A 13,388-nucleotide genomic window follows, 5' to 3' on the forward strand; every position below is an offset into this window, starting at 1 on the left:
ATGGATGCATAGAGCATCATTAATCCTTTTAACAAAGGTGCTTTACAAGCAGAAACTGATGTTTTGTTCGGGCTATTGATCTTCTTCATATACTGCCATAAATCCATGCTCTGTTCTTCTCTCTGCTTTAACTTCACCCTTCTTCCAATGCTTAACTTTAAGTGTCTGTAAATTAGATTAGTATGTAATCTAGTCTAGGTAATACAATAATAGATCCCGTTTTATTTTGAACGTGACGTTGTTTGTAGTTCATGCTCATAATCCGGAGTCCCTCAACTCAACTTTATTTATATAGCGCTTTTTACAATTTTCATTGTTACAAAGCAGCTGTACATGAGACACATTGAATACAAGTATGAATTTTAAATTCTAAAGCAGCCCCCCGGCCAGGCGGATAGTGCAAAACAATATGCAAACGGTGGTGAGGAACCCAAAACTCCCATCGAGAAAAAAAACCCTCATGGGAACCCAACCAGGGGATTCCAGTTCCCCTCTGGCAAAAGCTGCTGCCTCTGCACAGGCTCAACAGTGCTTGCACAACAAGGCTTAAAATATAAAAATGAAGGACTTAAGATTATCATTAACAATCTAATAGCATTTGAAATGTTGTAGGAAAAACAAAGTTGTCGCGTCCTTTATCCAGCTCTATCCTCTTAGCTTTTGTCAGGTCACTGCTTCCCATTCTCAGCTCTGCCATCAGGTCTGGGCATGAACTGCATCCTGCGGTAACCTTGGAACAAGGAGACAAGACTTGCTGAAAGTAGAGTACTGTTCTGCACTCTTTGATGCAACAAGTACATCATTTGTTGTTGGATGTGTTCCTGGTTCCGGTTGATCTAAATAATGCAGCCTAAATCCTCTGAGGATTAATATTATGGAGGTGTAGTGTATGCAAGATTAAAAAGATGAGTCTTTAGTCTAGATTTAAATTGACAGAGTGTGTCTGCTTCCCGGACCATGCAGGGAAGAATATTCCAAAGTTTAGGCGCTAGATAAGAAAAGGATCTACCACCTGCACTTGATTTTGAAATTCTAGGTATTACCAACTGACAGGACGCCTGAGAGCGTAATGTACGTGGAGGTCTGTAATACAATAGAAGTTCATTCAAATACTGCGGCGCTATACCATGTAGGGCTTTATAGGTAATAAGCAAGATCTTAAAGTTAATGCGATGCTTTATAGGTAACCAGTGCAAGGTTGACAGAACCGGGGTTATATGCTCATACTTTTTTGTACGTGTAAGAACTCGAGCTGCCGCGTTTTGAACCAGTTGCAGTTTTTGTAATAGGCCCGCAGGGCAACCACCTAGAAGTGCATTACAGTAATCTAGTCTTGATGTCATGAATGCATGAATTAATTTCTCTGCATCTGACAGTGACACCATATGACGTAATTTGGATATATTCTTAAAATGGAAAAATGCAATTTTACAGGTGTTGGCAACATGGCTTTCAAATGACAGAGCACTGTCGAATACAACGGCAAGATTTTTAGCTGATGACAAGGATTTTATGGGGCATCCGTCAATCGTTAAGCAGTATTCTTGGTTGTTACGCATAGCAGTTTTCGGTCCAGTAAGTAACACTTCTGTTTTGTCCGAGTTTAGTAGTAAAAAATTGTTACTCATCCACATTTTTAAGTCAACTATGCAATCCTTTATTCGATGGAACTGCTGGGTTACATGAAGCTTCGAGGAAATATAAAGTTGAGTATCATCAGCATAGCAGTGAAAGCAAATTCCGTGTCGATTTATTATATCTCCTAGAGATAGCATGTATACTGCGAAGAGCAGAGGCCCCAAGACTGAGCCCTGTGGTACACCGTACTGGACTTGTGATTTGCGGGGCACCTCATTGTTTATTGCTACAAATTGAAAACGGTCAGATAAATAAGACTTAAACCATTTCAATGCTATTCCGTTAATGCCGACATAATTTTCGAGTCTGTGTAGGAGTATGCTGTGGTCAATGGTGTCAAATGCAGCACTGAGGTCTAGCAGCACCAATAATGAAATACAGCCACAGTCAGACGCTAAAAGCAGATCATTTGTAACTCTGATCAAAGCAGTCTCTGTACTGTGACATGCTCGAAATCCAGACTGGAATTCATCATTAATGTCATTCCTTTGGAGGAAGGAGCATAATTGAGTTGAAACTACTTTTTCCAGAACTTTAGATATAAAAGGTAAATTCGATATAGGCCTGTAATTCCCTAGTTCTTTAGGGTCGAGTTTGGTTTTTTTTAAAAGAGGCCTTATAACAGCCACCTTAAATGCTTTAGGCACATGTCCTAATGTCAGAGATGAGTTAATAATACTGAGAAGAGGATCTATAAATTCTGGGAGCATTTCTTTCAGTAGTTTTGTAGGTATAGGGTCTAGCATGCATGTTGTTGATTTAGATGATCTAATGATTTTAGACAGTTCATTGTGATCTACTGTTGAAAATAATTGCAATTTCTACTTAGGGGTGCTGTAGTTAGTTTGTTCAGCGGATTTCACTACAGGTTGCATTGTTATAATTTTTTCTGTTATATCTTGGATTTTACTTGTGAAGTAGTTCATAAATTCATCACTGTTATGCTGATAATCAGAATCTGACGTCGATGACAACTTATTTTTTATTAATTTAGCCACGGTGTTAAATAAAAACCTAGAGTTGTGATGGTTTTCCTCTATTAGTGTTGAAAAGTAGGCGGATCTAGAGATTTTTATGGCATTCCTGTAATTTCGAGTACTATCCTTCCATGCTATACGAAATACCTCTAAATTAGTTTTCTTAAAGTTGCGCTCCATTTTCCGGGACGCTTTTTTTAGAGTCTGAGTGTGTTCATTATACCACGGTGTTGGGCTGCTATTTTTAATTTTCTTTAAACACAGAGAAGCAACTGTGTCTAATATTTCCGAGAAAGTAGAGTTAAAATTTTCAATAGTAGTGTCAAAATCGTCAACGTTTTTACTCATGCTAGATATTTTAGACAATTCAGGCAGATTATCAAGAAACGTCCCTAAAAATGCAGATTCTTGCTACCTGCTCGTAATGCTAAGTGATTTCGCCAAACAATGAATTTAGATCCAGGTAAGTGTAATTGATCATAATCAATTGAATTCATCCCAATTTGGGCTGATATTTGTTTTCCTTACAAAAGGTGGTGGAGTATATATTACTTATAATTGTGATCAAAGCTAAATGGTGTTTAAATAACACTGGTCCTCATTGAATCCCCTACACTACATTAATTTGGAGATTAAATGTGAAATTATTAGAACAAAAAAGTATATTAAAAAAAATAATGTTATGTGTGATTAATCAGATTATTCTTTTTAATCAATAGACAGCATTGATATATATACATTATATAGAGAGAGAGAGATTATTAAGACTGGGCAAATTTTCTTAAATGCCACGTTCCCCGCAATCACGTTTTTCAACCTTTAGTTAGTGTGTTATGTTGCAGTTAGTGCATAAATAATACCTGCAAAATGATAATGCTCAAAGATCAGTGCCAAACTGTGACGATCCTGTCCTTTCTGTTCTTGGATTTCGTGCCTTGGGACAGGGTTGTTACAGTACCATGTCTTGTTGTGTGTATGTTTTGTTTTATGTGGAGACACGTGGCGGTATGTTTTGATAATTCGTCGTGTCTCCTCCTGTTTTTCGTTTAGCCCCGCCCCCTTGTTTCTCCGTCTGATTTTCCATTAGTGTTAAGTCTTGTCACCTGCCCTTCTCCGTCCCTGTGCAATCTCCTCTCGTTATCTTGTCCCTATTTAGTATCTCCTTTTTCCCTCACACCTGGTCGGTTCATTTTATGTTATTACTTGTCTTGCCCTGCGTTACTCTGCCTGACGGATTTTGGATTACCCTGTGTGTGTGTGTGTTTCATCCCCGTGAGTTCTGTTGGTGTATTTCGTGTTTTGGACTTATTATTTACTAGCTGATTTGTTCCCCTCGTGGAAAGTTCTCCGTTTTGTTATACGTGTCTCTGTTTTGCCCCATCGTGGGTTTTGTTTTTGATATTTAAATAAAAGTCTTTTGTTTAACTTCGTCTGCCTGCATCTGGGTTCTGCTCATACATTTCGTGACAAGCGACATATTGTCTTTAATAGAATTTGCTTTTCAAGGACTACATAGAACGGCTGGAATCTGACAATAGCCCTCTACTTCCCGGGTACATGATGTCACTATTCCGAGTGCTTTTAATAACCTCCACCCGCAGGACTACACAGAAAAATGGGCGATGCCTTCCTTAGAGAAGAGGAAGAGCTGCTGGAGTAGTGTTTGGTTATCAGAGATTGTAAACATTTAGAAACACTTCTATAAAACATCCTTTGAAGTCCTGTTTGCAAATGTCTCCTGGTCAATCTGCTTGTTTTATTATCCAACTGGGTCCAATATAAAAAAGCAATACTAACGATTCTGTTTTTAGTGTTAATTAATATAACCCGTATGACACAATTCGGTCTGGTGTCATTGCCCTCACCATATTAGGAAAAAAAGTGCAATCTCTAAAAAGGATAGACTTTTGCACTTCTACTAGCAGACTTCTGTTACACTTCGATGGATCCGCATGTTTTTAACTGATAAAGTGAAGTTGACACCATTGTTACTGTTTATTGCTCCAAGCCAATGTTTATAAATACACGTGCACTGAGAGAGGCACCGACCAATCACAACAGCATGATAAGCAGAAGCACGCTGATATGGTATTGGTAGGACATCTTCACACACACACTCTAAGCGGGGAACCAATCATGACAGACCGGGTCAGCTTTACCAATCAGAGCATTTCGGAAGTAGGGACTTCCCTATCTGGTCATAGACCAGAAGAAATCCAGTTGTTTTCTTAAAAGAGGGACATGAGTGAAAAATAGACTTGAAATATGTGAATTAAAAGCATCGACATCCATTGTCAAACACCCAAAAACATAATAAAAACCTCAAAAACAGCAAAGACTGGCTCCTTAAAATGTACAAAAAAATGTATTATGATTCGTGAATCTTGATTTGTTCGAAAGAAATTCAATGGTTCTTGTTGCTGTTGAAGCTTGGCAGATAAAAAATGTTTGTTGGATAAACAAGAACTGTTTGAAGATTCTACAACTGTGTTGCACAAAATAACAGCAAAACGGGTTTCAAAACGTCATTAAGATGAGTGCTTAAAATAAAGGAACACCTTTTCCAATTATTTTTTATTCAGTCTTAATTCAGAGCAAATTCACTTGGATTAAACATTACCTTTCTGGATTTATAATTATTTATTATAATTATTTATAATGAGTCAACAGAGGTTAATCAAATCAGTTAAAGGGGGAAATTATGCGACCCATGCACAAACAAATGCAACATAAATCTCACACACTCCCAATAACATTTTCTACACAGAACCTAGTTTACAGCAGAGCAATTGAGAGCAAAACGCTGGAGCGTTACGTGATTCATGGAGCCTTCAGATAGTTCCAGGAAGTTATGTTTTCTCTTTAAATGCTTAATTTCTTTTTTTTATTCATTAAATGGCTTTCGTCTTTAAATAGGTTAGAACTTTACCTCAGTTGGTCTGTTTAGTCGCAGCTCCATGCGTATCTACTAACTTCAGTGAACTATTGACTGTTCCATTCCAATCCATTGGAGTCAACCGAGAAGACTCACTTTATCAATGGCTCTGGTTAAAATGTAATCAAACAGATCTAATCACAATTTAAAATCTACATTCCTTCAAATTTACCCTATAAACTTTTGGTAGTGAACTAGTTTTGTGGTGAACAATTCATCTGCGCAGGTCATTCCACAAAAAAATGCATTCTCGAGAGGTGATCCCTCTCGGATCAGTCTGACAGATTGGGCAGAACATCCGTTAGTTTTGCTGCCAGCTTCATTTCTGAACGCCTACTTCTGTAGATTGAATGAATTCACATGGGAATAAAACAAGTCACACCCTCCATTTTTATCATTCGATATACTGTTTCACCCAGAAATACACTCTTAAAAATAAAGGTCCTTAATGATGCCTTAAAGGAAAGTTTTTTTGTCTGAATGGTTCCATAATCAGCCTTTTATTTCCAAAGAACCTTTCTGTTTAAAAAAAAGTTTTTTTGCGGCAAAAAAGGTTCTTCAGATTACAAAAGGCAAGAAAAATATGCTTATTTAAAGAACCTTTGAAAATGGTTCTTTGTGGAACAAAAAAACGGATAATTCTATGGAATCGCGTTGAATTGAGTGTATGTCACAATTTGGAAGTCGATAATGACTTCCGGTTCAACCAGTGTAATTTCTGTGGATTTCCTCAACACTCGCCAATCTGCTATTGGTTGGGTAAGTGTGTGGCTCCACCCCAAAATAACACCATTGATCCAGCAAATGTCCCTGTGTGAGGCTGGTTGGGATATCAGAATTCGCCAAAACACAACTAACTGATTGTGCTTCCTCAACAGCAATGAGTGAGTTTCCATCACGGTTATTCCTTCAGCGCTGCAAGTCTTCTTTAGCTCTTCCCGTCCCTGTTGTGTACATGTGGTTGCCCGCTTGAAAATCTTTGGTTATGATGAAGGATTTGACCTTTGACCTCCTGCCTCGCACAACCTTTGGGTGAGATGAGGGGGAAAGACCGCAGTGAGGTTGATCTGAAACTGGGAGGCTCTCATCAGGCGCCCACAACACAAGCTCCGGTCAAAGCCTGAAGCCCTGGGCCCCACAACTGCCAGTGTGCAGCCGGCTGATCTGCCCTGTTATTATGGCCACTGAACTAGTGTCGCTTAAAATACACATCACAGCGCGCGGATACACACTGTAGCATGCTGCACATTATACATTACAACGCCATCAAACGCCATGTTCTCATGCCAGTCCAAACACACACTTTAATGTTTTAATAGTATGTGTATAATTAGAATTTTTCATTTATATATATATATATATATATATATATATATATATATATATATAAATTCTAATGTAAATATTATGACAATATCATAAGCTGTTATCCTCAAGCTGAAGGGGACATATAAAAATGTTTTTTTAAGTATGCACAGCCATGTTCCAAAATAACTTTGTGCCACACCTGCCACAGGCGGTCATAAATATTTTTTAACCAAACGGTTATGCTAAACTAGATATTTAAAAAATGTTGTTTACCTAATAGGCTGTAGGCAAAATCGAAGGTGGTGCTTTAAACACGATAAAATATTTCTCAAATATTTCTATTCAAACTTATTTTCTTCTATGATAAGATTATGACGCGGAATATATATAAATACAAAAGATCTTATGAGAAATGTTGGGTAAAAGCAGCAAAACATGTGATAGTCATAGTAATAGTTCCAAATCAAGTTACCAAACAACTGCCAATTTATTTACTTACATTTTCACTCACATTTGGTGCTTGGCATGTGTTACTCACTACAGAAACCTCTAAAAATATAAACTAGTGAGTGATAAGCCACACCAGTGGTCACTTGAAAATTATATTAATACATTCGGTTCCTTTCTCTAACAAACAATAAAACGGTTTTGAAATTTATTTGCACATTGTGGTGGTTGCTTTCTGCACCCGAAGTATGTTTTGTTATCTTTGTTTTTCACCATGTAACAGCAAGAGGCGAAAAACTGCTTGTCCTCACATACACAAACATAGACACAGACCTTGAGGCACAGTTGTGTGTGCTATTATTCGTCTGTAATCCTCCAAAGATGCAGAATTCAAACAGCACCCCCACATACACAAACCCTCACTGCATTCCTGTGAATGGATGGTCTGTTCAGATGATATCAAAGGCACAATATGTTTGATTTTTGCATTAAAATATCCACAAACCACTAGCACAGTGTAACATATTCTGTATACATTATCCCAAATATTTTCAACAATGTTTGAATATAGATATATTCACAATTTAAACCAAAGTTACAGACCTACTTATTGGACTTTTTGGGAATAATGTTTGCTTATGAATCGTAGCCAAATGTAGTCATTTAGAAAGCCAGTTTGGATTCCATGTTGATTTTATGAATTATTTTTAATCTATGTTATATGCAAAATAATAATCTCACATATATGTTTAGGCAATATAAACATCAACGTCTATGAGACTACTTAGAGGTCATACAATGTACTGTAAGTACCTGTCTGGTAGTCTTAATAAGTAAGTTTTATTACATGGACATTACAGTGGCAATGACTCTTGAACTCACCGCAGGTTGCAGCCATTCAGTAGAGGCGGCCGAAAGAGCTTCTTCTGTCAAATCCACATCAGCAGTGTTGCTTTCCCTGAGTTCACCGGGGCTCCCGGAGGGACAGTTCATAATCATGTACTCCGCATCTTCAACTAAATAAAACACACACACATAAAACTTGATGCATCAAACTTAATTTTTAAGTTTTTATTTTTATCTTTCATTTTCAGCACTTTTGGGCCAAATAGTTCACACAACTCAATTTACAGAATAATGTTCCATATTTGCTTTAACCAACAACTTAATACAAGTAAAAAATTACTGAATTTAGTAAGCTACGGATATACTACACCCAACACATTTAAATGAATAACTCAATTTTACCTCAATAAAATTAAAAAAATAGAAAACCTTTTTAAAAAAGCCAGGACACACTGTTTGCTTTCCTAAATGCTTCAAAATATCAAATTTTGTGTTCAACAGAACAAAAACTATACAATAATTTTTTCTACTATGGTGCTAATGAATGATGTCCCGGAACTGAACATTGCAAACATTCTTCCAAATACACCGCCTGTCCAAAAAAAAGTCACAGCCTGGGCAAAGCAATGATCTGGGGTTGCTTCAGTTGGTCAGGTCTAGGTTCAGCAACGTTATGTGCCCAAAGAATGAGGTCAACTGACTACCTGAATTTACTGAATGACCAGGTTATTTTTCTTTCCTGATGGCACAGGCATATTCCAAGATGATAATGCCATGATTCATCGGGCTCAAATTGTGAAAGAGTGGTTCAGGGAGCATGGATTAGCCACCACAGGGTCCAGACCATGATCCCATTGAGAATCTTAGGGTGTGCTGGAGAAGAAATTGCGCAGCAAGAACTTGGCAAAAAATGAATGCAACTCGAAAACTCAAAACGATGCCACTGCGAATTTGTGCCGTAATCAAAGCTAAAGGCGGTCAAACGAAATATTAGACTGTGTGACTTTTTTTCATGGGCAAACAAAGACATTTATACAGGTATGGAACAACTTAAGGCAGAGTAAATGATGAAAGAATTTTCATTTTTGGGTGAACTATACATTTAAGAATTTAAGTCCAATCAACAAAATAATGTTTGTTAGCTACATGAGGACAACTAACCCTATTTCATATACATACAATAATAAATTGAATCTTTCCAGTGAAAACTCTCAATTTCAGTTACATTATATCCTTTGTAGGATACAAAGGAACGTGAATATAGATGGACACCGTGCTGGCACACAGACATCGTTAAAAAATATAGCTTTAAACGTATATTAGCAGCCTCACAGTGAGCGACAGTGCAGAAAATAGTCACATAAATTAAGTTCCAAAAACCTTGGTGCAAGAAACCTTGTCTTACATTATAAGGAGAAGTGTAGAAAATGTCCCCTTTAAAAGGATGAATTATGTAAACCATAAAGTACATATTCCAGCACGTCCCAAAAGCGATACACTCTGCCGGAAGCATATCTGTTTACTGTGTCTCCACTATGATGCTTGCAAAGTCCAGACTTGGCTCTGTCCCACACACATGAGGTCAGTTCGGATGGCACAGAAAAGCTTGATATTTCCAACAGAGGAATTTACGAGCCAGAGAGAATGAGGGAAATAGCGGACTTTGAATTTAACATCTGTCCCTCATAACCTCTCCATGACCCTGAACTGACTCCTTTATACACAACTGTCCTGCAAATGCCTTCTGTTCTGCTGCAACAGCTGATGAATCTGTGCACCTGCAGGTCAATATGAAATGCGTTCACACGATCCTGAAAGCGACACACCTACAATTTCTACATGATTCGAAACATATATAACCTCTGGCAAACCCAATCATTTAACAGAATAAATAGTTTATAAGAGCTGCGGTGTAGTTACAGTTCTTGTATGCAAGAATATAGCATAACATATTTTATTAGATGGCATACAACCTATATATACCAGCTAATAAAACGGCAAAAGTTAAAATGCAAAGAAAATGCAGAACATACATTTTGCCAATCAAAGTAAAGTTCCTGTATTCAGACGTTCTATATTTAACATAAAATATCATTTTATCAAGTACTGCTTTTATTGTTGGTGTATGCAAACATACGGTAGACAACAAATGTATATACAGTAGCCTATATAATAAGACACAGCAAATATTCTATGGGAAAACCCAGCTAAACCCAGTCATTTTTTATGATTTATTGTTTTCTCCATAAAATCATCCTGCATAATGTAAAGAACATTCTGCGAAAATATAATCTTGATATCTTTAATATTGACTGAGTAAGATCTTGTCAAATATTGAAATCATAGAGAAATTACTGCTTGAAATATATATTTGAGAATAAGACACAGATTTCACAGACAGGGTCACATACTGTATATTGGACACACAGATGATTATGAAGCGGTTACCTGGTGTGTCCTTGTTGTCCTGTAGTTTACAGAGCAGTTCTGAGATGGATTTCTTCTGGGCCTGAGCAATATAGCTGAGATTTTCACTGTCCAAGACCAGCAGGAATGTCTGGAGGTCCGACACCAGCCGGGCCAGCACTATAAACATAAAAAAAGAAAGAAAAGGTAGCATTAGATGATAAATACATAAGTACGTCAGAATATGTGAATCTAAACCAAACATAAATCCTCCTGAATGTACTTAAAGATATAGCTCATGCAAAAACGGACATTCTGTCATTATTTATTCACCATCATGTCATTTCAATCCTGTATGTTTGGAAACCAAAGGACATTGGCCCCCATTGACTTCCATTGCAAAGACAAAACCACAAAATATCTTCATTTGTATTCCACGTTAGAAAGACTCTTATACAGGTTTTGAATCACACGACTTTCTCAGCTAATGGCGTGTGTTCTGTATTTACATTTATGCATTTGGCCGACGCTTAAGCGACTGACATTGCATTATACGATACATTTGGTTATAAGTATGTGCAATTCCCTGGGATCGACCCCACGACCTTGGCGTTGTTAGCGCCATGCTCTAACCACTGTGTTGCAGGAAAGCTATTTTACATTGTTCATCCTACACTGACTTTGTACCATGGTTTGAGTGCATGCCTGTAGCTAACCCGTTCAATTAATTAGGCATTACAAACACGCTCCTTAATCAAACAATGTCATATGTGTGCCCTTCAAGGGACATTTTTGTATGTGTATTATTATTTCTGTTTATCCTGAATGGCTGAAATGCACACATGCTTCACTGTTGAAGCTATGGTATCTGGAGAAGGACAAGAGGCCTGTACCTGTTTTATAATGTTTTCAAGTGAGGGCTGCTCTCTTTCTGCCCTTATTATGTTGCCTCCAGACAAACAGACCACTGTTTAAACCCTTACCACAGTAAACCTACAGAGTCTACAGACACTGTGTACATTACACACATACACACCATCAGTGGGCCTTTGTTAATGCAGTCAATTCCCCCCCCTCTCTCACACGATTTCACACTCTCTATCTGCTGGTTTTTCAAAGTCTGATTCATTATTGCTGTTACAATATTACTTTCACTCATATATTGGCTCAAGAATCTTAACAAACCTCAAGCCCAACACCCCACAGTACCTCTGTTCAAGGCTTTATTTAAATCCAGTCCTACGGTTTCTAATTTGTCCACATTATAGTATGCTAGGGTCAGGGTAAAAAAACATCTCATTTCCCCTCACCTTCCTTGAAAAGGTAAAACATAATGTCAGAAAGTCCAACATCACAGCGTTAAGATTTCCTTTAAAAGCTCAACAAGCCAGCTGTTGTGTGATCGGGCTGAATGGTATTTTTGAAAAGAACTTTGTAAGGAACCACATAAGGCTCTGCATGCAGCTTATAAAGCAAAGCTGATGATTGCATCAAATTTAATTGCAACCAACGGCTCCCTCCAACCCACACCCCTCCCTTTCGCAGTACTACGGTGGCTGACACAGGACTAAGATGTCATCACGTTTTTGCTTTTTAGCTGAAGGAGATAACATATTTACGAAACGCTACCTGTAGAGCAGTTTGTCCGTTTAGGGCTACTGTAGAAACAACATGGAGAATTCCATGTAATGGGATCCACGGTGTATGTACAGTAGATAAAAATTGCTCATTCTAAGGTAATAAAAACATAACGCTTCATTATATAAGGTATTTATACACCTCTAAAGACATAGTTACAGGACCAAATAAAGTTTTTCTCCAATAAAAACCTGGACCGAGACTGTCCAACTACTGTCCAACTTTGCTTTCAGAGCAAATCAAGATTTTGCATTGTGGTGAAAAAAGTGGGACCTTTAAAAGGTCCAATCACAATTTCCTGTTTAAATAAAATATAACAAAATCAAAACAGGAACAACATATGTACTTTTAAAACCATTGCATGAGTTCTTAAAATGGCATGACAAATTCATAAACATACATTTTTCAGGGTTTTTCCTGCATAGAGAAATGTCAAGCCGCCTCAAGACTTTCGCCAAAATTATGTCGGGTGTCTGTCTTCATAAGAAATACTGTATGCATTTAACAGACTTTCATTTGTGACCGCAGTTCGGCATTAGGCTACAGTGGAGGTGCTCTCAAAAAGAGTTCCAGAACAAGAGCAAGCTGTGTTTCAAGCGAGGGGCAACCCTCCAATCTCTCTCGTGAAGCCAACACGGAAGTGACTTTAATTGCAATTTATCAACCTGCAGCTATAGGCTGGCTCCAAAAGAGAACAGAATCTCATTGAGCTCCATGTTAAAATGGGCAACTTGTTGAAATGGGCAACATGTTTACTGCCTGGTACAAAAAAATATTTTGGTCTAGATACCTAATTGTAACCTTTTTATGATAACTGTGACGAGGGTGAATTTTTTTATAACTCACCCGTTTAACTTATATTAAGCCTTAAAATTCAGCAAATTAGGATCGTGGCCACTAGAGTGACAATTGGTTTTGGAAAAACCAGGTGCCTCAGCTCCAACCATGTCCCGTCTTTTTGCCCATTTTCGATTATCCGGGAGTGATGGGCGATGGCAAGATGGGGAATCAGCACCTCCAAATCCGAGGCCATGGTTCTCAGTCAGAAAAGGGTGGCTTGCCTACTTCAGGTTGGTGGAGAGTTCCTGCCTCAAGTGGAGGAGTTCAAGTATCTGGGTTTTTTTTTCACGAGTGCGGGAAGGATGGAACGGGAGATTGACAGACGGATCGGTGCAGCTTCTGCAGTAATGCGG

The 13,388-nt window shown here is 37.9% G+C and overlaps 1 protein-coding gene across 2 annotated transcripts in view; it reads right to left on the reverse strand.

Moving 5' to 3' along the window:
* si:dkey-220o5.5 (actin filament-associated protein 1-like 2) overlaps positions 1-13,388 on the reverse strand; it is a 46,743-nt gene that overhangs the window by 23,512 nt on the left and 9,843 nt on the right. For both annotated transcript variants that reach the window (XM_056772427.1, XM_056772424.1), the window contains exons 2-3: positions 10,600-10,737; positions 8,188-8,321 (exon numbers count right to left, since the gene is read on the reverse strand). In XM_056772427.1, the coding sequence (XP_056628405.1) occupies positions 8,188-8,321; positions 10,600-10,737 (272 nt within the window). The remainder of the gene's footprint in view (positions 1-8,187; positions 8,322-10,599; positions 10,738-13,388) is intronic.

Source organism: Triplophysa dalaica, chromosome 18 (assembly GCF_015846415.1).
Source record: "Triplophysa dalaica isolate WHDGS20190420 chromosome 18, ASM1584641v1, whole genome shotgun sequence".
Classification (NCBI taxonomy): domain Eukaryota; kingdom Metazoa; phylum Chordata; class Actinopteri; order Cypriniformes; family Nemacheilidae; genus Triplophysa; species Triplophysa dalaica.